This window comes from Theropithecus gelada, chromosome 15 (genome assembly GCF_003255815.1).
Source record: "Theropithecus gelada isolate Dixy chromosome 15, Tgel_1.0, whole genome shotgun sequence".
In the NCBI taxonomy this organism is placed as follows: Eukaryota; Metazoa; Chordata; class Mammalia; order Primates; family Cercopithecidae; genus Theropithecus; species Theropithecus gelada.
In genome coordinates, this window is record NC_037683.1 from 99,319,223 (window position 1) to 99,346,278 (window position 27,056).

A 27,056-nucleotide genomic window follows, 5' to 3' on the forward strand; every position below is an offset into this window, starting at 1 on the left:
TCACATGGCTTGGGTTCTCTTGTTGAGACGGAGTTTCACTCTTACTGCCCAGGCTGGAGTGCAGTGACACGATCTCGGCTCACTGCAACCTCCGCCTCCTGGGTTCAAGTGATTCTCCTCCCTCAGCCTCCCGAGTAGCTGGGACAACAGGCACGCACCACCACGCCCGGCTAGTTTTTGGATTTTTAGTAGAGATGGGGTTTCACCGTGTTAGTCAGGATGGTCTCGATCTCCTGACCCCATGATCTGCCTGCCTTGGCCTCCCAAAGTGCTGGGATTACAGGCGTGAGCCACCGCACCTGACCCAGGAAAATGTATTTTAAGAAAGTCCATAGTGATACCAAACAAGCAAGTGTGTGGGAGGAGGGAGAGGGGTTCCTTACACAATGTCAAGTACTAAATGTGCTGGGGTGGCAGCATGTAAAATGTCACCGCTTGGGCAGTGTTCCTCAATGGATGGTAAAGCCACACAAGTTCAAAGCCTCCTCTTCTAGATGATGTACTAATAGCAAAAGGAAAATGCCCTTCTGAGACCTCGTGGGCACGTTAGCTAAGGGATCAACCAACCACCAGCAGGACCACCTGCTGTTATGCCTCCTGGGGAGAAGCAAGAATTCATCAGCCTGAATCCATCACAAGCAGACAGACAAGGCCAGAGTTCGATATATTCTACAAGATACTGGCCTGGACTCTTCAAAAATTCAAAATAACACTGCAAAGGGCAGCTCTCATAATTGCCTGGAAGCTCTATGCACATCCCGGGGGGTTTCATCTGGGAGGCAGACTGATTAAGTAGTGACCTAGCCATTTTGTTTGCAAATCCCTAAAAGTCACTGAAAAATCATCCTACTTAAAGACTTGAGCCACACTGAATGTTTCTAGAAACGATGCAGGCTTTCCGAGTGGTTTTCATCAACTTAGGCTTCTCCACCCTCACCTCCCTCCACTGCCCCTGGTTTCAAAGGCTCCCAAAGAAGAGACGGTCTCTTTGCAATGACCCATTAATTACAATATAATGTTGGGGATTCACTGGATAATCACAGCGAAGGACCAGAAAGGGGAAATGAAAGTTGAGCCTGCCACCGACCCAGGCCCCATTCTTACCATCTATGTTTCTGTCATTCCCTGCCAGGGCTGCCTGCTTGTCTGTCTCAGATTCCGCCTCATTTTCATCCATGTTGTAGTCATCTTCTCCTCTCAGTTTCTGCTGGTTTCTCCCTGTAAAATTAGCACATAAAACATAAGCTACATCATTTCTGTCTTGATGTCACAGGAGTATCAGAGCACAGGTGCTGGGTGTTAGCCATACTTGCTCACAATCAGGTCTGTCGGCTGCCTCTCTGGAAATGGTAGGGACGCATGGGCTGGGTTCCGGGACAAACACGTGCATCATGTGTACTCCACTTGAACTCCGAATCTAGAGACAGCGTGGCCCTGAATAAAAGGGTGCATTCTAGGCTGAACACGGAGAAACTAGCGAACAACTCAAATCTCAAGGTAAAAGAAAGTGCCACTGTTTTGGGAAGGAACGGGTATCTATAGTTAATGACAGCATCTCCTTAGAATGGAGAGAGGAAATGGAGCTGCCGCCGTGAGCCACAGGAGAAACCGTCCCTCATACTTACAGCGCGAGAACCCACTACTCTACTCACCCCTGGAGGGGCAGCAGCCAGAGAAGATGAGGACAAAAGGCTTTCAAGAGACCTACTCAAAGGGTTTAACTTACATATTTTATATGTGTATGCAGGCGGGTAAACAGAATCTTTTTTTTTTTTTTTTTTTTTTTGAGATGGAGTCTGGCTCTGTCGCCCAGCAAGGAGCGCACTAGCGCAAGCTGGGCTCACTGCAAGCTCTGCCTCCCGGGTTCAAGTGATTCTCCTGCCTCAGCCTCCTGAGTGGCTGGGATTGCAGGCATGTGCTGCCACATCCAGCTCATTTTTTAGTTTTAGTAGAGATGGGGTTTCACCATGTTGGCCAGGATGGTCTCGATCTCCTGACCTCGTGACCTGCCCACCTCAGCCTCCCAAAGTGCTGGGATTACAGGAGTGAGGCACCGCGCCCGGCCAAACAAAATCTTTTTTAAAAGTGCACACCTGGAAAAGCAGCTCTAGCCTATTTCTCTGGCTCACTGCCTGGGGTGGAAACTGCACAGGCCTGCGTGTTTCTTCAAGTGAGGTCACCACCCCTGCGTCTAGAAGCAGTGCCTCCTACAGGCACTGTGGCATCTCAGGCCCACCTTTTGTTACACTTCGTGACCAGCCGCTGAGGGGTCTGACGCTGCGGCGCCACAGGCTCAGCCAGCCGGTGGGATCTCCCTGCCTCACACACCATGAGCGTCTCCGTGCTGCGTGGGCACGGAACACAGCGACCCAGCAGGGATACTTAGCGGGAGGCTGACAACATGCACTTCTTTAACTGGAACTTGGGAGGACACGTTCTTCAGAAAGACAATGAAGTGAAAAGTAGATTGAAATGGAATCAGGGTAACTTCTGCAAATCAGTGTATTCTCCAACTTGTGTGACTGGTCCACCCCAGAGCGCAGGTGTCATATCCTCAGAAGTGTTCCTGGCTCAGGTGGGAAGGACATTTCCACATCTGAAGGGACTGAAATAACATCCCGGAATAGTCGCTTGATCTCTGATTCCTACCCTTTATTTCTTTAAAAAGAAAAAAGTCAGCCAAACCAAAAAGGATTCCCATGTCAAGTTTGCTCAATGTTCACATGCGCATGAACCTTCATCTACCCAATACTCCTTCCTTCCTTCGGTCATTCACTCACTAGGCACTGATTGTCTAAATGGCACCAGACACTGCACGACAGTGGAGATGCAAAGATGGGCCATGTGGCCGGCCTGCCAGGAGGAGGCGTCCCCTGGATGCTAAGCACCCACCTCCAGGCCGCCCACCCACAGGGTCCCCGCGACTCCCCGCCGACCCTGCGTCTAGAACCTCGAGTTCTGGAGCATGTGCTGCTCTTCCTTCCCGCCTCCCTCTTGAAAACGACTAAGAAACCTTCAAACGAAAAGGAACTGGCAAATTGTGGACTGTGTTTGGTCAAATTCAGGGTGCTCCGTCGGTGCTGGGAAGGAGATGGAGGTGGCTGGGTGTCTGGTGGAAGGGAGTCCACGGCGGCCCCCGAAGCTTCACACCCACCTTCCCTGGCAGCTTCCTGCTCCTCCTCCTGTCCATCGGGGATGACGAGCTGGTCTCGCTTGGGGCCCTCCATCTCCGGATTTTCCTGACTCACTGACAGGGCAGCTGGCACCTGTGGGGTCTGGCCCAGTTCTCTGGCTCCCCCGAAGCCTCTTCCATCCACAGGTCTGTCTTCCACCACCTGCTCCCGGCCTGGCTCCTGTGGCAGCCCCAGCCTGTCCCTCTGAGGCTCCTCCTCACTCACCACCTGGATCTCATTGATTTCCTCTGTGCACAGAACACAGTTAGCTGTGACCTCACCAGCATTTGATTTTTAAAAAAAAAAAAAAAAAGAAAAACCTCATTCCACTCAATTCCCAGAACCTTCCCAAGGAATGGGGGTGGGGTGGGCTGCACACAGGAGAACAACCAGGTAGCTCCTTTTGTGATCTCAGCCACCGACTGCAGGCCTCTCTGTGCCTGCGGCTCATCGTCAGAACCGCGACGAAGGGAAAAGTAGCTTACCAAAAAAAAAAACCAAAAGCTGGACTCAATTATCTTGACAAGGTACAAAGGGAAGAGGGTGTCCTGCTGAGTGACCTGATCGTCTTGTCCGCTGGAGACAAGCACTTGGGAGCCAGGGCAGGCAGGCTCACCCGGGGCTTGCCCATGGACAGCAGCCTCCTGGTTCCCAGTGTCTGGGGCTCAGCCTCCTCCCCCGAGTCCCACAAGCCCACCCATGTCCTGCATAAAGGTGCAGCCTGGGCCTTTCTCTACACAGCTGCCAAAGGACAAGGCACTTCGTTTAGAGGAGGACACATCAGTCAGACACACAAGAAGCCCCAGTGCCGCAATTCCAGGTGCCCAGAGAGACACACCCGCTCCTGGCTGCCCGCTGCTGGGTTCACTGACTGCTCAGCAGCTCGCTGGGACCGCTGCCTCTGACGGGGCTCTGGAGAGCAGGGGACAGGGCAACTGCTGGGCTCTGCTTACCTTTCTCAACTTGTCTCTTCGAATCCAAAACCACTTCGGAACCGGGGGCTGGAGTCTGGAACTTGCTGTTACCGGGCACGTTTCCTTTCCCTTGTGGCACCTCTGCACGTGGCAGGCCTGCTGCCTGCTGCCTGGGCTGAGGCTCGCTGAGGGCTTGAAGCTGAAGCAGAAGCACAGGACAGAAAGCCAGGGCAGGGCTCTGTGAGCAGAAGCCGTACAAGAATCCCGCCAATCCCACCACATCCTTCCGACCAAGACCCCGAGAAACGCCACAGTCTACTCTGGTCACGCCCTGGTCACGTGGCGTACATCAGAAGACAAGAGGTTGAGTCAAGGTCTCCCAGAAAGTACTGTCAAGACGGAATAAAACTGGGCAGAGATTCTGCTGAGGGGAAGCATTTATAGAATCATAAAATACCTAGGCGGAAGATCAACAAAAAAGAAGACATGAACAACACAAATGCCCCTTGACAGAACGAACATCTCCAGAACCCTCAGCCCAGCAAGGGAAAATGCACCTGCATCTCAGGTACACACGGAATATTTTCCGGGATGAACAAATGGCAGGCCACAAAGCAAGCCTCCATACACTTAAATAACTAAAATCACACAAAGTGAATTATCTAATAGCAATGGAATGGATTATAAATCAAAACAGAATGAAACTTGTGACATTTGCAAATATTTGGAAATTAAACCACACACTCCTAAATCACCAGTGAGTCCAACAATAAACCACAAGGCAAATTAGAAAATGTTTGGCCAGCCAGGCGCGGTGGCTCACGCCTGCAATCCCAGCACTCTGGGAGGCTGAGGCAGGCGGATCACCAGAGGTCAGAAGTTTGAGACCAGCCTGGCTAACATGGTGAAACCCCATCTCTACTAAAAATACAAAAATTAGCTGGGCGTCATGGCGGGCGCCTGCAATTCCAGCTACTTGGGAGGCTGAGGCAGGAACATCGCTTGAACCCGGGAGGCGGAGGCTGCAGTGAGCAGAGATCATGGCACTTGTGCTCCAGCCTGGGCGACAGAGCGAGACTCTGTCTCAAAAAAAAAGAAAATGCTTTGACACAGAACAAAAACACAGCATACCAAAACTTAGGGGAAACAGCTCCAGCAGTGCTGAGGAGGAACGTAAGACTTTGAGTTTTCAGTTCCTCACGTGAGAATCTTACAAGTTACCACTCAGTCCTAACAACAAGTAAAAAGCTAAACAGACTGAAAAGTTACCAGCTCTTCTTGGATCCATAGGAGAGGTGAGCACAGAGTGTAAATCACTGTCCTCAAGCCTGGAGACAGGGTCCAATACGGTGAGTCCCGGCTCACCAGGACAGGCTCGGGCAGACGTCACCGAGGGAACTGGTGTTGGGGTGGGAGAGCCTGACCTGTCATGTATGAACTGTTTGAGGCTCAGTGTGGATGAGTCTGAGAGTTAAAAACCTGCCCCAGCTGGGTGTGGTGGCTCATGCCTGTAATTCCAGTACTTTGGGAGGCTGAGATGGGCTGATCCCCTGAGGTCAGGAGTTCGAGACCAGCCTGACCAACATGGAGAAACCCGAGATCTACTAAAAATACAAAATTAGTCAGGTGTGGCAGTGCATGCCTGTAGTCCCAGCTACTCAGGAGACTGAGGCAGGAGAATTGCTTGAACCCGGGAGGCAGAGGTTGCAGTGAGCCAAGATTGCGCCACTGCACTCCAGCCTGGGCAACAAGAGCGAAACTCCAACTCAAAAAGAAAGAAAGAAAGAAAAAAGTAAAAAAGCTGCCCCAGTCGTAAAGGGCTCCCATACTTACAAGTTTTACCCCTAGGAGCTCAACCAGGCTCTCAGTAAATATCAGAGAAAAACTGGCTTGTGCTTCCAGCAGGTGGCCGGGGAAAGGAACCACTCTGAAACAGGCCACAGAGCTCTGTTCTCCTTAACCAGGCTGGCCCTCAGGAGGAGTGTATTACCCAGAGCCCCTGCTGGGATATTATCAGAGCCTAACTGACCTGGGGAAATGAAACACCCAACCCCAGTAAGCTCTAGACTTCCACATGGGAGAAGGAAGCTACTCAACTCCAGCGCATTCTAGCCACTCTGTCCCACTGGGGTAGGGAGTGGGTACTAAGCAGCATAGGGGACATACACAGCCAAGGGACTCAGGCTCACTGAAAACCCTCATACTTACAGCACACTGATTTTTGACAAAGGTGCCAAGACAATTCAGTGGGGGAAAAGCAGTCTTTCTTTCAACAAGTGATACTGAGACAACTTGATATCCACACACACACAAGAATGAAGCGGGAGCTCTACCTCACACCATATGCAAGAATTAAATTAACTGAAAATGAATCATAGGCCTAGATGTAAGAACTAAGAATGATAAAACTCTGAGAAAAAAATGCAACAGGAAATCTTCAAGATCTTGGGTCAAAGTGTTCCCAGATACAACACCAAGAACACACAACAAAAGAAAAAACAAATACAATGGATTTTGTCAAAATTAAGAACTTTTGTGCTTCAACTAAACACCAGCAAGAAAGTGAAAAACCCCACAGAACTGAAAAAAAAAAAAGACTTGCAAATCATATGTCCATTATATCTTTAGTAAAATAGATTCTAAAAACTTACAACTCAAAAATAACTCAATTAAAAAATGAGCAAAGGACCTGAATAGACATTTCTCCAAAGAAGATATACAAATGGCCAGTGAAGCACGTGAAAAGATGCTCAGTATCATTAGGGATATCATAGTTATTAGGGAAATGCAAACCCAAACAACAATAAGCTACCACTCCACACCTGCTAGGAAGGGTATCATGAAAAAGGTAGTATCAAGAGTTGGCAAGGATGTGAAGAAACTGGAGCCCTCATAAACTGCTGGTGGGAGTGGAAAATGGTATGGCCACTTTGGAAGAAGTCTGGGAGTTTCTCAATAGGTTAAATATAGATTATCATATAACCCAGCAGCTCTACTCCTAGGTAATATCCAAGAGATACGAAAACATATGACCACACAAAAGCTTCATGTTCATACGGCATTATTCATAATAGCCAAAATGTGGAAACACTCCAAATGCCCATCAACTGATGATGAATAAACCACATGTGGTCCATCCACAGGATGGATTAATCAGCCACTGAAGGGAATGCAGTACTGATGCATGCTGCAACCCTGATGAGCCCTGAAGCATTTATACTCAGTCAAAGCAGCCAGACAGGCCAGGCGCAGTGGCTCACACCTGTAATCCCACCACTTTAGGAGGCTGAGGTGGGCGGATCACTTGAGGTCAGGCGTTCGAGACCAGCCTAGCCAACATGACGAAACCCCATCTCTACTAAAAATACAAACGTTAGCCAGGCCTGGTGGTGGGTGCCTGTAACCCCAGCTACTCGGGAGGCTGAGGCAGGAGAATCGCTTGAACCTGGGAGGCGGAGGTTGCAGTGAGCCGAGATCACGCCACTGCACTCCAGCCTGGGCAACAGAACGAGATGCCCTCTCAAAAAAAAGCCAGACACAAAAGGCCACACATATATGATTCTATTGACAGGAAATTGTCCAGATGAGGCAAATCAAGAGACACAAAGTAAATTAGCAGTTGGCTGTCTAGGGCTGTGGAGACTGAAGGTAAATGAAGAGGGAACTAAGAGATACAGTTTCTTTTGTGCCAATAAAAATGTTCTGAAATTGACTGTGGTGATGGCTGCATAATTTTGTGAATACACCCAGAACCCATGAATTGTAAATTTTCTATGAATCATAGGGAATGCAAATTATATCTTAATAAAGCTGCTATAGTTTTTTAAAAACCAACCAAAGATCACCCAGAAGGCTTCGAGCAGCAGCTTCGTGGACTGTGCTCTGCACGGGAGGCGGAATGAGAGCACGAGACATGGAGCCGGCCAGACCTGAGGCCTCGATGGGCTCTACCACTGACCAGGTGGTGTGATGCTGCCACAGAACTTCACCCCTTCCGTGGGCCTGGGGTCCTCAAATCAGGAAAACAGCAACTGTCTCCCAGGCTGGCTGCGAGCTGTAAATACGATAATTCCCGTAAAGCCCTGAGCCTGGGAAGTGGGACTGGAGGCCAGCACCCTTGGTTAGGGTCCAGTCATCCCAGGACCAGGTTCTGCTTTGTTGTATCTCAGGGAGCCAAGCCCACAAGGGAGGGCAGAGTCTAGAGAAAGCCAGGCAGCACATAAAAGAAACAAAATGCTTCAAGATAGGGGTACCTTCTAGAAACTCTTGGCAAAAATTCCCCAGTTACCTGCTGTCTCTGGTCGTTGTTTTCACTCAGGTCTCTGGAAGCTACAGCTTCGTTCCCCTTTTTGGTGACCTCTTCTATTCGCTCCTCACACTGTTCCTTCACCTCCTTCATCTGACTGATGCACTGGCTCCTTTGGTGAGAGAAAGCAAAGGAAGGGCCTGATGTCTGTGGCTGTGTCTCTGCTGGACGGTGACATCCACTTCCATAAGAGACACAGACCGTCTTCCGGCGTCAGGCGCTTCATCTGAAGAGCGCGCTTAAGACAGGGCAAATGTGTGCGTTCAACGATTAAACCACCAAAAGAAACACACTAAAAATAATCATCCCATTGTTCTAAAGCAGTGAACTTTACTGATTAGGAAAAAAAATTTTTTTAACAGAATCTGTAGAATAAAAAAGTACATATATGTTTTGGTCTTCGTCCCTGGCTACTGCCACAGAGCTCTTAAAACCCTTGGAAGTTCCTGAGGGGGTATCTGGCTCGTCACAACCAGCCCCTCTGGACCAGACTTGAGTTTATACTAATGAGGGGTCTTGGGAGTGGGGAAGGATGGGCGTCAGAGAGTTTCAGGACGGAGGCTGACTGCCAGAAGAACCCGCCACATGACTGGGAAGTTGGAACTTTCAGCTCCACCTCCTCCGGGGTGGGGAGAAGGACTGGAGATTGAGGTCAACCCCGTGGCTGACAGTTTTATGAATCATGCTATATAAAAGACTCAGACAAACTCCAGACCACAAGGCTTAGGGAGCTTTCGGGCTGGGGAATATCATGATGCACTGGATGGGAATGGCTGACTCCATGGGGCGGCCGCTCCTGTCCCCTCCATGGCACCAGCCCTCACCTTAGGACTCTACCACTGGGCTGTTGTGTAAAAGTCAAAACAGCTTTCCTGAATTCCGTGACAGTCATTCTGGCAAATGATCAAACCTGAGGGGGTGGTGGGTAATCCTAAAGCTGTGGCCAGCCAGGCAGAAGTGAGGGGGGCTGGGGGACATGTGGGACTTGTGGCTGGCATCTGAAGTGGGAGCAGGTGTGTGGGGTGGAGCCCCTTAACCCGGGGGTCTGTGCTAAGTGGGTAGTATCAAAACTTGAACTGGAGGACACTCAGCTGAATTGTTGTTGCGTTGCTTCAGCTTTCTGCCTGGAATTTATTTGAAGAGTATTTCGACAAGTGCCAGAGCTATGAAGTAATTAGGAGAATTACCCACTCATTTTGTAAATAAGAATGCTAAGGGGTGACACGGTTGTCTGGCACGGACCAGGGTCAGAGACAGGCGGAAACCGAAGCCAGACTCCAGGGCACTTTCCTGTCGTGCTCTCTCCACCACACAGCTCGCCTTTTCTGAGTTGCAGGCATTTCAGAGCCAAATGTGAGTGAGGACCACACTCAACCTCTGACTCTTGGAATATACCCTTCAGTGCAAAGCACCATGGGGTCACAATGTACCACACACAGAGAAGAGTACCAGGTGCTGCGGAAATAATGCAGTGCAGAGTTCCTGACCTGGGACAGCTGAGAGATCAGGTGAAAATTTCATTTAAATACAATGCTCACAAACATACAAGCCACAGGTGGTAGACTAGTGCACAGGAGCCGAAACAGAGCGAACAAAAAGCTGTCTGTATACTGTAGAACTGAATGAGCAGGTCATTTGCTATCCCTGAACCTTTAAACCTGCAAAGGGGAAGTACTGGTTGCCCCAGCTCCCAGCCCCGCTAAAATCAGGTACAAAGAGCCTTTATCTCCCAGCCTTGCAGATGAAGTGCAGCTTTCCACGTTCCAGCTTGAGAGCCAGAAGTGCAGCTTTCCACGTTCCAGCTACCTCCATCCTCAATTCTGAGACAAAGGTCATGCAGATTGTGACAGCGTTTCTTCCTGAAGACTCAGGTTGGCTTTTTCTTACATGTAACTGGCAAATATTGCAGCACTAACTGGAGCTAAATTGGAGAGCAATACAGGACTTGGCCACTAGTGATTATTCTAACTGGGGCAACTGATGGCCAGAGTACCACTGATGGAATGTGTTCACTACAAGGATCTATCGGGGCAGGTGATTCCATCACCCAGGGCACCGACCATCACTGTATTACTTTACATTCCAGTATCAACATTGGAAACTGTCTCCTCATAGCAGGGAGATGAAATGGCGAGTGGTTCATCTCATGTGCTGACTCCAGGTGTTTCAGGGAGAAAGAACGCAAGGCTATTTTCAGATGGAGAGCAGTGATTGCTTAGCGATGCCTGCCACAGGTGTAGGAGAGTAAAAAGTGGGATGTGTGCTGGCTGATTCAAACAGAAAGAACGCTAAGAACACTACCTTGTACATCAGGAAACCTGGCCTTTCCATCAGCTTTTGTGTTCTTGGCACTGCCTTCTATAGAAGGATTAGACCAGACAGGATGTTTTAAGGCAGGGAGTGCAGAATTAAGGGAGGGCCCGAAGAATTTGCACAAATTGCACACTTTAGGCAGGTGTCCATTTATAAGTTTGCTGACAAAGTGTTCGTACTTTGTATCAGATTCTCTGAAAGGGCCTATAAACCAAAGAAAGTTAAGAATAGCTAGCTCTTTTTTGCTTCCAACACTCCACGAACATTATCCCTGGGAAGCATCGCATATCTGGTACAGGGCCTTGGGCACAAGTAGTGAAACAGACGCAGCCAGAAAGAGCTTTCAATCTAGGTATCAACCTGCCAGGAGCAAAAGGAGTGCATCCTACAAGTGTCTCCAGCCCAGCTTAGAGGTGTCCACCCATCGCCTGGGCCCAAGCTCTCCTACATGGGGAGCAGAGATTCCTTCTTTGTCACTGGGCTCTGATTTCCAGCTAGGTCAAAACCTTCTGGGGCAACATTTATCAAGTGAGGCCATTTGTGGCTTTTTATGTTTCAAGCTATATGAGGGAAATATTTGTATTAAGGTGTCTTTAAGGATGAATAAGAAGACTGAGGTACTTCATTTCTGTCTAAATGCAATTCTTTAATTATCAGCCTAACTCAAGGTTTCTCAGCCTTAGCACTGTATATGTTTTAGGTCAGATAAAACGTGACTGTGGGAAGCTGTCTTGTGGATTATAGGATGTTTAGCAGTGTGCCTGGCTTCTACCCACTAGATGCCAGCAGCAGCCTCCTTGTAAGCCGTGACAGACGAAAATGTCTCCAAACATTGCCAAAGGCCTATTGGGACAAGACTTCTCCCACATGAGAACCACTGGCATAGCTGAATAAGGTTCCACACACGAGTGACAATCACATTTCCCTTCTACTGACTGGCTGCTCATGTCCTCTACAGAGACATGTACTTGGGGCTTCATGTTTTCAGTTGTACATGGTTATAAAGTTAGTAGGAAGATATTACGGCAGGTGGACAGTGTTTTGGAGGAACATGGAAATCCCCAAGAACGCAATGAATGTGAGACAACTGATTCTCCCAGGTTGCTGGTGACCATGCAGACGGCTCAAATCCTTTCAGAATGCAATTTGACAATTCACACCCAGCAACAGGCTAAACTACAGATGAGCCTTTTAGAAGGAAATAATCCAAAATAGTAATTTTTAAAAGACAGGAGCTATATGGATGTTTTAAATATAATCCAAGTAATATACTTTTTTAAATTTAAAAATTAAAAAATAAGAGGCTGGCTGGGCGCAGTAGCTCACACCTGTAATCCCAGCACTTTGAGAGGCCAAGGCGAATGTATCACTTGAGGTTAGGCGTTTGAGACCAGCCTGGCCAACATGGTGAAACCCCATCTCTACTAAAAATACCAAAATTAATCAGGTGTGGTGGCGCGTGCCTGTAATCCCAGCTACTCAGGAGACTGGGGCAGGAGAATCACTTGAACCCAGGAGGCAGAGGTTGCAGTGAAGCAAGATCGCGCCACTGCACTCCAGCCTGGGAAACCAGAGCAGCGAAACTCCATCTCCAAACAAAAAAAAAAAAAAAAAAAAAAAGATCCTATAGCTAATGTGTTGTCATTATTTAGGAGAAAAATTATGGCAATGGATATTTTTATCCTTAAATAAAATCCCTTTTTATCATTGTATATCTACCTAATTTTGCTTTTAAAAATAAAATTTTTGTGGCCGGGTGCGGTGGCTCACACCTGTAATCCCAGCACTTTGGGAAGCCGAGGCGGGCAGATCATGAGGTCAGGAGTTTGAAACCAGCCTGACCAATGACACGGTTTTAGTAGAAACCCCGGGTATTGTGGCAGACACCTGTAATCCCAGCTACTCAGCAGGCTGAGGCAGAAGAACTGCTTGAATCTGGGAGGTGGAGGTTGCAGTGAGCTGAGATTGCACTGCTGCACTCCATCCAGCCTGGGGGACAGAGTGAGACTCCATCTCAAAAAAAATATATATATATATACACACACACACACACACACATATATACACATATACACACACACACATATATACATGATACAAGTAAGTAAAAGAATGATTAAATTTTTTTGATGACTGCAATTAAGTAAACATTCGTGTGAACTTGGGCATGGACTGGATAGAGTTAAGTCAAAGGGAAAAGGGCAGTCATGAGGGCTGGGCTGTGGGTGGCTGGTTCTCTCTGAATCCCAAACTGCCTACGCATTAGCTGTATTGTTTTTATGAAGGAAAAAAGTGGAAAAAATAAACACAACCTTATCCTGTGACCTGTAAGCTGGTTTTTACTATCTTCCCATGGGGCTTAGCTCACTTTTCAATAGTTTAATATTGCTTGGCTTTGATTATAAAAGTACTCCATTCTCACTACTTAATGCAAAAATTTGGAAAATCACTGAAAAGTCTAAAAAAAACAAAATGCCCACAACGTGATCACCAGGCAATAAACTATTACTATACCAATATTTTGCCAAAATGTCTTTTAGTCCACGAATCTGATTTAGCTCACGTGGGCACCTGTGAAACACATTTTTAAAGCTTTATGTTGTTGACTTCACCAGTACACCTGTGCCTGACAGAGGTTTTAAGTTACATTTTAAGGCATGCTGAGAAATTCGTTTCCTGCTGAGAGCTGGCCTCCTTGTGCGTTTGTGTAGGACATGAATCCGAGAGGGGCCCGGGGGCCCGTGCCTTTCTCAGTGCTGCATGGAGCAGAAGGTGCATGCTCTATCATAGGTTACGTCTCCATCCGCCACCCTCAGCTTAACCCCCTGCCCCCGGTGGCGGGCACCCTGCACTGTGGCACGCACTCTGAGGTGCACTTACAGGTCGTAGGAGAACTTCCTCTCCAGGTTGGTCTGGTTCTTCTGAAACTGGAGGACATCCTGCTGCAGCCTGCCGTAATTCCTCTGCAGGGTCTTTAACTGGTCTACACCAAGGGGACAAGGAATTGCACAGGTTACTGGCACAATAATGTCATGCATTCATTCAAAATATGACAGAGGCAGACTCACACATCAGACCATAAACGGCAAGGACAGAGCAGGACAAAGGAGGGGACGGACAGAAAGCTGAAAACACAGCCCCTCCCCAGAGTCACTACACCCGAGCCGTGGAGAGAGCTCTGGAAGAGCAGCAACCCGGAAGAACCTGCGTCTTCATCCTTTTCCAAACGTCTCTGTTAAATCTCCTTTTTGGCCACTAGCCTTTAACGTATATCGGAAGCTTCTATGTGCCTGGTCTCTTTCGTAGACATCATAAGCCCCGAGCTGTCCCCAAAGGTCACACATTCCACCCTGCCCTCATCCCCAGCCGACTCATCCTTCCATCTGTAAAACACCGATTTTTGATGTTTGGTCAGATAAGCAGCCACTCCTGCTGACACCCTGCCCTCGGCCACCAGGCTACCCGCCAGCATCCTCCCTCCAGTCATTTATTCACAGCCAAGCCACTCTCCAAGGCCCTGTGCCCGTTTAATCACCCAACGCTCTCATCAGGGAAACAGCGGCTTTAAGGAAATTAATCAGCGCCACCCCTGCTGCCCTGATGACTGGGCTCATCCCAGTGGGCAAAGGGCCGAAACGGGGGCAGAGGGGAGGGCAGCCACCAGGGGGATACCAGAGTGGACAGGAGCAGCAGCCAGGCCCGGACACAGCCGGGACACACAGGCCAGGACAGATGTAGGCATCCCGGAGGTGTGCCCTCACAACACGAGACCTACAACAGTCTCAGGTGGAAAATGAAGTGAAATAAAACAGAAGGAGTCTGTGAATTATGACACACACAACACGGACTCATCCCAAAAGCCTGCACGTGATACCGTCAAGAGACAAAGCTGTGGTGAAGAGAACAGCTGGGTGGGAGCTGGGCCCAGAGAGAGAGGGGACTGGTGACTTCGGCATGGGTGAGGGGTCCTGGAGTGGCGGGCAGGTGCCGTGTTGACTGCAGTGGTGATCCGCGAGACTTTGTTAGGACTTACCCAACTGTACCCACAAGGGGTAAATGTTCTTGTATATAAACAATACTTCAGTATGCCTAACTGAACACACTCCGCAATTCAACTAAGCATGAGACAACAGAATACAATTCAGCAGTCAAAGAAATGAATGACTTGTATCACAATGGCATGGGCCAATCGCAAATAACTATGCTGAGGGAGAGAAGCCAGGCAAAAAATGATACAGATGGCCTGATGCCATCTGTATGCATGCACCCAGTTATTATTATTCTTTTTTAATTCTACTTTAAATTCTAGGGTACATGGGCACAACGTGCAGGTTACATATGTATACATGTGCCATGCTGGTGTGCTGCACCCATTAACTCGTCATTTACAACAGGTATTTCTCTTAATGCCATCCCTCTCCCCCTCCCCCCACCCCACAACAGACCCCAGTGTGTGATGTTCCCCACCCTGTGTCCAAGCGTTCTCATTGTTCAGTTCCCACCTATGAGTGAGAATATGCAGTATTTGGTTTTCCGTCCTTGTGATCGTTTGCTCAGAATGATGGTTTCCAGCTTCATCCATGTCCCTACAAAGGACGTGAACTCATCCCTTTTTATGGCTGCATAGTATTCCATGGGGTATATGTGCCACATTTTCTTAATCTAGTCTATCATTGATGGACATTTGGGTTGATTCCAAGTCTTTGCTATTGTGACTAGTGCCACAATAAACATATGTGTGCATGTGTCTTTACAGTAGCATGATTTATAATCCTCTGGATATATACCCAGTAATGGGATCGCTGGGTCAAATGGTATTTCTAGTTCTAGATCCTTGAAGAATCACCGCATTGTCTTCCACAATGGTTGAACTAGTTTACACTCCACCAACAGCATAAAAGCGTTCCCATTTCTCCACATCCTCTCCAGCACCTGTTGTTTCCTGACTTTTTAATGATCGCCATTCTAACTGCTGTGAAATGGTATCTCATTGTGCTTTTGATTTGCATTTTTCCGATGACCAGCGATGATGAGCATTTTTTCATGTGTCTGTTGGCTGCATAAATGTCTTCTTTTGAGAAGTAGACACTTCAAATCCTTTGCCCACTTTTTGATGGGATTATTTGATTTTTTTCTTCTAAATTTGTTTAAGTTCTTTGTAAGTTCTGGGTATTAGCCGTTTGTCAGTTGGGTAGATTGCAAAGATTTTCTCCCATTCTGCAGGTTGCCTGTTCACTCTGATGGTAGTTTCTTTTGCTGTGCAGAAGCTCTTTAGTTTAATTAGATCCCATTTGCCTATTTTGGCTTTTGCTGCCATTGCTTTTGGTGTTTTAGTCATGAAGTCCTTCCCCATGCCTATGTCTTGAATGGAATTGCCTAGGTTTTCTTCTAGAGTTTTTATGGCTTTAGGTCTAACACTTAAGTCTTTAATCCATCTTGAATTAATTTTTGTATAAGATGTAAGGAAGGGATCCAGTTTCAGCTTTCTACATATGGCTAGCCAGTTTTCCCAGCACCATTTATTAAATAGGGAATCCTTTCCCCATTTCCTGTTTTTGTCAGGTTTGCCAAAGATCAGATGGCTGTAGATATGTGGTATTATTTCCAAGGGCTCTATGCTGTTCCATTGGTCTATACCTCTGTTTTGGTACCAGTACCATGTTGTTTTGGCTACTGTAGCCTTGTAGTATAGTTTGAAGTCAGGTAGCATTAATGCCTCCAGCTTTGTTCTTTTGGCTTAGGATTGACTTGGCAATGCAGGCTTTTTGGTTCCATATAAACTTTGAAGTATTTTTTTCCAATTCTGTGAAGAAAGTCATTGGTAGCTTGATGGGGATGGCATTGAATCTATAAATTACCTTGGGCAGTATGGCCATTTTCACGTATTGATTCTTCCTATCCATGAGCATGGAATGTTCTTCCATTTGTTTGTGTCCTCTTTTATTTCACTGAGCAGTGGTTTGTAGTTCTCCTTGAAGAGGTCCTTCACATCCCTCATAAGTTGGATTCCTAGGTATTTTATTCTCGTTGAAGCAATTTTGAATGAGAGTTCACTCATGATTTGGCTCTCTGTCTGTTATTGGTGTATAGGAATGCTTGTGGTTTTTGCACACTGATTTTGTATCCTGAGACTTTGCTGAAGTTGCTTATCAGCTTAAGGAGATTTTGGGCTGAGATGATGGGGTTTTCTAAATATACAATCATGTCATCTGCAAATAGGGACAATTTGACTTCCTCTTTTCCTAACTGAATACCCTTTATTTCTTTCTCCTGCCTGACTGCCCTGGCCAGAACTTCCAACACTATGTTGCATAGGAGTGGTGAGAGAAGGCATCCCTGTCTTGGGCCAGTTTTCAGAGGGAATGCTTCCAGCTTTTGCCCATTCACTATGATATTGGCTGTGGGTCTGTCATAAATAGCTCTTATTATTTTGAGATACGTCCCATCAATACCTAGTTTATTGAGAGTTTTTAGCATGAAAGGCGGTGGAATTTTGTCAAAGGTCTTTTCCTGCATCTATTGAGATAATCATGTGGTTGTCTTTGGTTCTGCTTATATGCTGGATTACGTTTATTGATTTGCATATGTTGAACCAGCCTTGCTGCCCAGGGATGAAGCCCACTTGATCGTGGTGGATAAGCTTTTTGATGTGCTGCTGGATTCGGTTTGCCAGTACTTTATTGAGGATTTTTGCATCGATGTTCATCAGGGATATTGGTCTAAAATTCCCTTTTTTTGTTGTATCTGTCAGGCTTTGGTATCAGGATGATGCTGGCCTCATAAAATGAGTTAGGGAGGATTCCCTCTTTTTCAATTGATTGGAATAATTTTAGAAAGAATGGTACCAGCTCATCTATGTACCTCTGGTAGAATTTGGCTATGAATCCGTCTGGTCCTGGACTTTTTTTGGTTGGTAGGCTATTAATCATTGTCTCAATTCCAGAACCTGTTATTGGTCTATTCAGGGATTCAGCTTCTTCCTGGTTTAGTCTTGGGAGGGTGTATGTGTCCAGGAATTTATCCATTTCTTCTAGATTTTCTAGTTTATTTGGGTAGAGGTGTTTATAGTATTCTCTGATTGTAGTTTGTGTTTCTGTGGGATCGGTGGTGATATCCCCTTTATCATTTTTTATTGCGTCTATTTGATTCTTCTCTCTTTTCTTCTTTATTAGTCTTGCTAGCAGTCTATTAATTTTGTTGATCTTTTCAAAAAACCAGCTCCTTGATGCATTGATTTTTTGAAGGGTTTTTTGTGTCTCTATCCCCTTCAGTTCTGCTCTAATCTTAGCTATTTCTTGCCTTCTGCTGGCTTTTGAATGTGTTTCCTCTTGCTTCTCTAGTTCTTTTAACTGTGATGTTAGGGTGTCAATTTTAGATCTTTCCTGCTTTCTCCTGTGGGCATTTAGTGCTATAAATTTCCCTCTGAACACTGCTTTGTGTCCCAGAGATTCTAATATGTTATGTCTTTATTCTCATTGGTTTCAAAGAACATCTTTATTTCTGCCTTCATTTTGTTATTTACCCAGTAGTCATTCAGGAGCAGGTTGTTCAGTTTCCATGTAGTTGAGCAGTTTTGATTGAGTTTCTTAGTCTTGAGTTCTAGTTTGATTGCACTGTGGTCTGAGTGACAGTTAGTTATAATTTCTGTTCTTTTACATTTGCTGAGGAGTGCTTTACTTCCAACTACGTGGTCAATTTTGGAATAAGTGCGATGTGATGCTGAGAAGAATGTATATTCTGTTGATTTGGGGTGGAGAGTTCTGTAGATGTCTATTAGGTGCGCTTGGTGCAGAGCTAAGTTCAATTCCTGGATATCCTTGTTAACTTTCTGTCTCGTTGATCTGTCTAATGTTGACAGTGGGGTGTTAAAGTCTTCCATTATTATTGTGTGGGAGTCTAAGTTTCTTTGTAGGTCTCTAAGGACTTGCTTTATGAATCTTGGGCATGCATCCAATTATTTAAAATGCAAACTAGTCTACATGGCAGACCAGAGGCTGCCTGAGGAAAACGGATCACCACGGCACACAAGCAAACTTTTGGGGGTGATGAATATGTTCCCTGTGTTGACTTTGGTGGAGTTACTCGACATGTATGCTCTATCAAAACTGCTGTCCAACTGAACCTTTACGTGATACCCCCCTACCCTCAGCCCCGCAGCCAGGCAGCCTCTTCAACTCTGTGTAACCCTATGTTTCCCCCAAACACATTTCACAAAGTGACTCCTTTTCACATAAGACTTTCTAATATTCTTAGAACCTGACTTAGAACTAGAACTCTAAACCAGCAATGATCAAAAGAACTCTAATGCAAGTTGTATAGGGAATTTTTAACTTCCCAGTAGCCACACTTTTAGAGTAAAAATTATTCAACCCAACAGATGATGTAACCCAACAGCATGGACCTTGCTGACCCTCCTGTCACAGAGGAAGGAGGAGCCCACCCCCCTGACAAAGGACAGCACCCCATTTCCCGCCCTGTGGCTGCTTCAGAAGGACTCAAAGGAAAACCAATCCCCAGCTGCCAAGTTGAGTCACAGGAGCAAAGAGGGGGAACTAAATTGTGCTGGACAGGTTTTCTAAGTTTCATGCAATCGAAATTCAGCACGACCCAATTCACAGGTCACATGTATACCATGTGTATATGTAACAGAGCATGTGCCTGTCATAAGTACTATTTCTATTTCTTAACACATTCATGAGTGACATTCTGAACTCTTCTGTATCTAACAGCTTGCAATGTATTTGGCAATATTGTTTTAAAAGGAAAAGTCACTTAATGAGATAGAGTTAGGCAAAAAGAATAAAGATTGCTCAGTGACTCATGATACTATCTGCCATGAGATTATCATGGAGACCCACCTGGGCCTAGAGAAGAACGAGAGAAACAGAGCTTCCTCCTAAAAACAGCGCCTGGCGTGAAGGAGCGAGCGGAACTTACCTTGCAGCACTCGGATGAGCCTCTCGCCTGTGGTGATGTTATTCACCAAAACCGCCTGCAAGGAAAATACACACGCATGAAACACCCAAACCAACACCTCAGCCTGACAGCCACATGCGATGGAAACCAAAGATGGGGCCGCCCTCCCCAACCCAGTGCCGCTGGCGCTCAGTGCTTGGCCTGGACCCTCCCGTGTCTGCTGCTGAAAAGGAACAGCCTGACCTAGAGATCAGCTCCCCACCGCCACCTCTGGACCCGAGCAAAAGCCAGCGGGTCCGGACTCCACTCCAGCCCAGGAAACGCAGCTCCTCCAGGAAAGCGCCAAACAGGCTCTGCTTCCTCTCGCGGGACACAGCGGAGGTTCTGGGCACCCAGAGGACCAATCAGCAACCTCACACCGCACCACACCGCACACCACTCCACAGCAAACCACACCACACACACCACATCAAACCACACCACACACACACCACACCGCACACACCACTCCACACCAAACCACACCACGACACACATCAAACCACACCACACACACCACACCACACACACGACACACCTCACACCACTCCACACCAAACCACACCACGACACACCACACCACACACACCAAACCACACCATGACACACCACACACACCACACCACCCACACCACTCCACACACAACACACACACCATTCCGCACCCCACACACACCACTCGACATCACACAATCACACACACTACACACCATATGACTCCACACCACACACCACTCCACACCAAACCACACCACTTCACATCAAACCACACGACACACACCACCCACACCCCACCACACACACACCACACACACTCCACACCACATGACTCCATACCACACACCACTCCACATCACACACACCACTCCACACACACCACTCCACACCAAACCACATCACACCAAACACACACATCACATACCACACCATACACTGCTCCACACAACACCACACCATGCCACTCCACACCAAACCACACACCACACCATGCCACACCACTCCACACAACACACACCACGGCACACACACAAAACCACAGCACACCATACACCACCACACACACACTTCACACACACTTCACACCAAACCACACCACTCCACATACACACATCACACACTCCACACACACACCATGCCACACCACTCCACACAACACGCCACACACCATTCCACACCAAACCACACCATACACCACTCCACACCCCACACAACACACCACACACACAACATACCACACATCAGACTGCTCCACTCCACACACATCACACTACTCCAAACACACCAAACCATACACATCACATACTGCTCCACACACCACCATACATCACACACTGCTCTACACCACACATCACATACCATACCACACCAAACCAAACCACGCCACACCACACCACTCTTACACCAAAGCACTCTACACCACACCAGCTCACACTGGACAGCTCCCACACCAGCTCACACTGCACAGCTCCGCACCGCTCCACCCCACACCAGCTCACACTGCATAGTTCCGCACCGCTCCACCCCACACCAGCTCACATGCACAGCTCCGCACCACTCCACTCCACATCAGCTCACATGCACAGCTCCGCACCACTCCACTCCACATCAGCTCACATGCACAGCTCCGCACCACTCCACCCCACACCAGCTCACACTGCACAGCTCCACACCACTCCACTCCACACCAGCTCACACTGCACAGCTCCACACCACTCCACTCCACAGCTCCACACCACCCACCAGCTCGCACTGCACAGCTCTGCACCGCACCCCTCCACTCACACCAGCTCACACTGCACAGCTCCGTACCACTCCACACACCAGCTCACACTGCACAGCTCCACTCCACTCCAGCTCACACTGCACAGCTCCACTCCACTCCAGCTCACACTGCACAGCTCCACACCGCTCCACCCCACACCAGCTCACACTGCACAGCTCCGCACCGCTCCACCCCACACCAGCTCACATGCACAGCTCCGCACCGCTCCACCCCACACCAGCTCACATACACAGCTCCGCACCACTCCACACCAGCTCACATGCACAGCTCCACACCACTCCACATCAGCTCACATGCACAGCTCCGCACCACTCCACCCCACACCAGCTCACACTGCACAGCTCCGCACCACTCCACTCCACACCAGCTCACACTGCACAGCTCCACACCACTCCACTCCACAGCTCCACACCACCCACCAGCTCGCACTGCACAGCTCTGCACCGCACCACTCCACTCACACCAGCTCACACTGCACAGCTCCGTACCACTCCACACACCAGCTCACACTGCACAGCTCCACTCCACTCCAGCTCACACTGCACAGCTCCACTCCACTCCAGCTCACACTGCACAGCTCCACACCACCCCACACCAGCTCACGCTGCACAGCTCCGCACCACACCACACCAGCTCACACTGCACAGCTCCACTCCACTCCAGCTCACACTGCACAGCTCCACACCACCCCACACCAGCTCACACTGCACAGCTCTGCACCGCACCACTCCACTCACCACACCAGCTCACACTGCACAGCTCTGCACCACTCCACACCACACCAGCTCACACTGCACAGCTCCGCACCACTCCACACCACACCAGCTCACACTGCACAGCTCCGCACCACCCCACACCAGCTCACACTGCACAGCTCCGCACCACTTCACCCCACACCAGCTCGCACTGCATAGCTCCGCACCACTCCACTTCACTCACCACACCAGCTCACACTGCACAGCTCCGCACCGCACCACTCCACTCCACCCCACACCACACCAGCCCAGGTCTCCCTCGTTCAGAGCTCAAACTCCGAATTCCAGGTTGGCTAAAAAAGAAAAGGGAATGCAGTGGCCACTCCACTAACAAGACCTCTTGATGCATTTGAACTTCTGGCCTCCTCCTGTCCACAGAGTCTATAAGCTTAGGCACTGGAGGGTTTCACACACAGTCTCACTATGCTGGGAAAGTCAACAGCAGAGGGCAGAAGCCACACAGAATCCAGATAACAACAAAGTGAAAAGTAGGAAGAGTGAGTGTCAAGGTCAGTGTAACAACTGGCCAATATGCCGTGACAAGTCACTTTATGCCAGGAGCTCTTCTAAGCCCTCCACATCTACTCGCTCTTTTATTTATTTATTTTTTAATTTTTTTTTGAGACAGAGTTTTGCTCTGTCGCCAGGCTGGGGTGCAATGGCACAATCTCTGGCTCACTGCAGCCTCCACCTCCCGGGTTCAAGCAATTCTCCTGTCTCAGTCTCCCAAGTAGCTGGGAGTAGAGATGGGGGTTTCACCATGTTGGCCAGGCTGGTCTTGAACTTCTTACCTGAAGTGATTCGGCCGCCTTGGCCTCCCAAAGTGCTGGGATTACAGGCGTGAGCCACTGCGTCCAGCCTCATTTATTCTTCTTGACAGTTATGTGAGGTAGTAGTATACTATCCCGTTTTCGGAAAAGGGAAACTGAGGCCCAGGCTCCTTAAATGGCTCACAGTCACCCACCTACTAAGAGGCAAAGCCAAACTCCAGCTCCAACAGACATGCTCCAGAGAGCAAGCTCTTCACAGCTACTTGCCAAATTGCTACAAGCCCAAGCAGGACATCAACGTAGTGGGCTGCAGCTAATGCTAAAAACAAAAGCCTGAAAAAAGCGGGGAACAGAATATTGTCAGAGTGCACTGCACAGGTAAATGCCATCTTACAGACGAACACATACAGCATGTATGTGTGCTGGGCCACATGGCGAACATTTCTTACTGTGTCATCATCAACAAAGTCTGCAAATACTCCACTACTTGACATGCTGCCCACAACGTGGAGACACATTTGTGTCCCATTCCTGCTTAGTGGTGGACGGTGACAAGCACAGCACCTCTTCCTCCTCTGGGAACTTTGTTTTCTCAGGCCTGGACAGAAACAAGGCTTAGGCAAACAACAGCCTTTTGGAGTAAGGTGCTTGTGAACACAGGGATGCATGCCACAAATGAAATCGCATCAAACAAATCTGGTGTTTGGGAGCTCTGAGGACACGGAATGTTTCCTGGGGCAACAGCAGAGATGTTATGGTGATAACACCTGTAAAGCCATCCCTCAGGGAAAGATCATCCAAATGGGTGTGTATAGGTATGCTATACTTCAGGGGTTTTGAGGGGAGAGAGAATAGGAAATGAAAGCAGGACCCACACAGTAGGAATCAGATTCACGCAGCACCTGCTACTCTTGGAAAAAGCTCGCTCTGCATGAAGAGAGAAAAGATTACCATATGATCCAACAACCCACTTGTGGGTATGAACCCAGAAGCATTTAAAGCAGGATCCCCAAGAGACATCTGCACTCTCATGTTAGCTGCCACATCACTCACCATTACCAAGAGGCGAATGCAACCCAAGGGGTCACAGAGGAATGAATGGATAAGCAAAATGTGGCATACACATACAATGAAATATTACGCCACCTTTACAAAGAAGGAAATACCGACACATACTACAACATGGATGAATGCAGACAACATTACACTAAGTGAAAACATAAGCCAGTCATAGAAGGACAAATGCTGTATGATTCTATTCATATGAAGTACCTAAAGTCATCAAAATCACAGAAACAAAATAGAAAGGTGGCTGTCCAGGGACAGGAGATGGGGGAGGGAAATTGGTGTTTAGTGAGCATCGAGGCCCAGTGTTACAGAATTAATTTCTAGAGATCTGTCACACAACAACGTGAATATCCTTCACATCACTGATCTGTACACTTAAATTTCCACCTCGCATCAGTATGAAAACCACGTTTCCTCTGGAAATCAGAGTGAAAACCGAACAGTAAAAAAAAAAACAAAAAAGAACACTTAAATAATTATACAGTGTTTACCCCCAGAGTTGATCTCCTGGGTAAATAATATCTTCCATATCTCCCGGGTAAATAATTTCTATAAAAATTATGGCAATTTGATGCATGCTTTTCCATCCATTCCCCTTAGCTCCCCTCCCCACCAAAATCACATTAGTGCTTGCAACTATCTGAGGGTTCAGATACTGCTGCAATTTGAAATATCTGAAGCTATTTCTGTCTCCAAGTGACTTTATTCTTCCAAAAAATACATATTTTTGTTATCTTCCCCCATCTACTTACTTATGCATGGAAAAATACAGCCTCCACTTAGGAAAATAAAAGAAAGATCATAAAATGCCATCAAGATCTTTTACATACAATTTTATATTTATAGAAATTTTGTTGAATCATTTTCAGGGAAACTATGAAAATGCTTCTTAGCTTCTTTTGGGATTCAACATATTATAAAGAAGAAAAAACTCTGAGTTCAACAAAATCATTTTTATTTTTGATTTAATATATATATATTTTTTGTGACGAAGTCTCGCTCTGTTGCCCAGGCTGGAGCACAGTGGCATGATCTCGGCTCAAAGCAACCTCTGCCTCCTGGGTTCAAGCTATTCCCCTGCCTCAGCCTCCCGAGTAGTTGGGACTACAGGCGTGCGCCACCACGTCGGGCTAATTTTTTGTATTTTAGTAGAGACAAGGTTTCACCATGTTGGCCAGGATGGTCTCCATCTCCTGACCTTGTGATCCACCCGCCTCAGCCTCCCAAAGTGCTGGGATTACAGGAGTGAGCCACTATGCCTGGCCAAAAAAATTTGAGACAGTCTCACTCTGTTGCCCAGGCTGCAGTGCAGTGGCGCTATCATAGCTCAATGCAGCCCCCAGCTCCTGTCCTCAAGTGATCCTCCTGCCTCAGCCTCCTGCAGCACTGGGATAGTTCTTAAATGAATTATATATTCTACTCTAAACAGCCAGGTTGTTTTTCACATATTGGTGCAGAGGGATTTTAGGGGTAGCTGTACTTCCTGGTGTTCATGAGCTGTTCCCTGAAAACACAGTCATAGACAAGGAGGCAATAAGCACCACCAGTAATTAACTGGAAACTAAACCTCAAAGAATCTGGGTTGAATCACCCATGTACAAATTTCATATGACCATTCCATCCTGGGAAACATGTATATTTTGATCAAACTTTTTCTGTATTAGATTCCTAGATAAATAAGCTCAATATTTCATAATAAGTTTTCTTTTTCTTTTTTTTTCAGACGGAGTCTCCCTCTGTTGCCCAGGCTGGAGTGCAGTGGCGCAATCTCGGCTCACTGCAAGCTCCGCCTCCCAGGTTTACGCCATTCTCCTGCCTCAGCTTCCCGAGTAGCTGGGATTACAGGCGCCCGCCAGCACGCCTGGCTAATTTTTTTGCATTTTTAGTAGAGACGGGGTTTCACCGTGTTAGCCAGGATGGTCTCCATCTCCCGACTTCATGATCCGCCTGCCTCGGCCTCCCAAAGTGCTGGGATTACAGGCATAAGCCACCGTGTCCAGCCTCATAATAAGTTTTCAAAGCAACAAATCTATAATAAAGTATCACATTCTGAAAGCTCAATAAGATGTAATGACTAATTTTTAAAATACTAATATTTGAAAAGCTCACTTGGAAGCAGGATGCTGACCACATTGTGAAAAGTAGAAGGTGACTTTTAACTACTGTATTTGTTCGGCTCATTAAAATAACCAACCTGCTTTGAGGGCGTGGGTCCACCTTAATTTTCAGGGTTTCTTAAAAAGGACATTTATCTAACCCAAGCCAACCCCCTGCAATCAGATGCCTGGAAAACTTCTTTGTACTGAAATTCCTGTTCCTGCTTCAGAGTTACTCGTGTTCCTGCCTTATAATGAAAAAGCTAATCTTAGTGACCTAGGAATGACATAAGAATGAAGGGAAGATGATCAAATATTCATTGGAATCTTTTTACCTCTTACCAATTTCAAAATGGTGCTATCCAAAGCAGTGCTATTCAACAGAAATAAAATGTCAGTCGTACCCGGAAATTAAAACTTTTCTAATAGCCACATTCAATTAAGTAAAAAGAAACAGGTTGGGCAAAAGATTTGAATAGACACCTCCCTAAAGTAGACATATAAATGGCCAATATGTATATGAAAGATGCTCAACCTCATTAGTCACTAGTGAAATGCAAATCAAAATGAGAAGATGTCGCTTCACATCTATTGGTATGGCTGTAATTTCAAAAGAGGGGCCAGGCACGGTAGCTCACGCCTGTAATCCCAGCACTCTGGGAGGCTGAGGTGGGCAGGTCACTTGAGGTCAGACCTGGCCAACACAGCAAAACGCTGTCTCTACTAAAAATACAAAAATTAGCCAGGCATGGTGGTGTGCGCCTGTAGTCCCAGCTACTTGGGAGAGTGAGGCAGGGGAATCATTTGAACCTAGGAGGCAGAGGTTGCAGTGAGCTAAGATCATGCCACTGCACTCCAGACTGGGCAACAGAGCAAGACTCCATCTCAAAAAAAATAGCCCGGGCAAGGTGGCGAGGTGGCTC

At 47.4% G+C, this 27,056-nt stretch overlaps 1 protein-coding gene across 2 annotated transcripts in view; it reads right to left on the minus strand.

Annotated features, from left to right (window-relative positions):
• GOLM1 (golgi membrane protein 1) overlaps positions 1-27,056 on the minus strand; it is a 72,941-nt gene that overhangs the window by 5,973 nt on the left and 39,912 nt on the right. For both annotated transcript variants that reach the window (XM_025360244.1, XM_025360245.1), the window contains exons 4-9: positions 19,644-19,698; positions 13,587-13,689; positions 8,376-8,505; positions 4,127-4,286; positions 3,155-3,421; positions 1,105-1,218 (exon numbers count right to left, since the gene is read on the minus strand). In XM_025360244.1, coding sequence (XP_025216029.1) covers positions 1,105-1,218; positions 3,155-3,421; positions 4,127-4,286; positions 8,376-8,505; positions 13,587-13,689; positions 19,644-19,698 — 829 coding nt within the window. The remainder of the gene's footprint in view (positions 1-1,104; positions 1,219-3,154; positions 3,422-4,126; positions 4,287-8,375; positions 8,506-13,586; positions 13,690-19,643; positions 19,699-27,056) is intronic.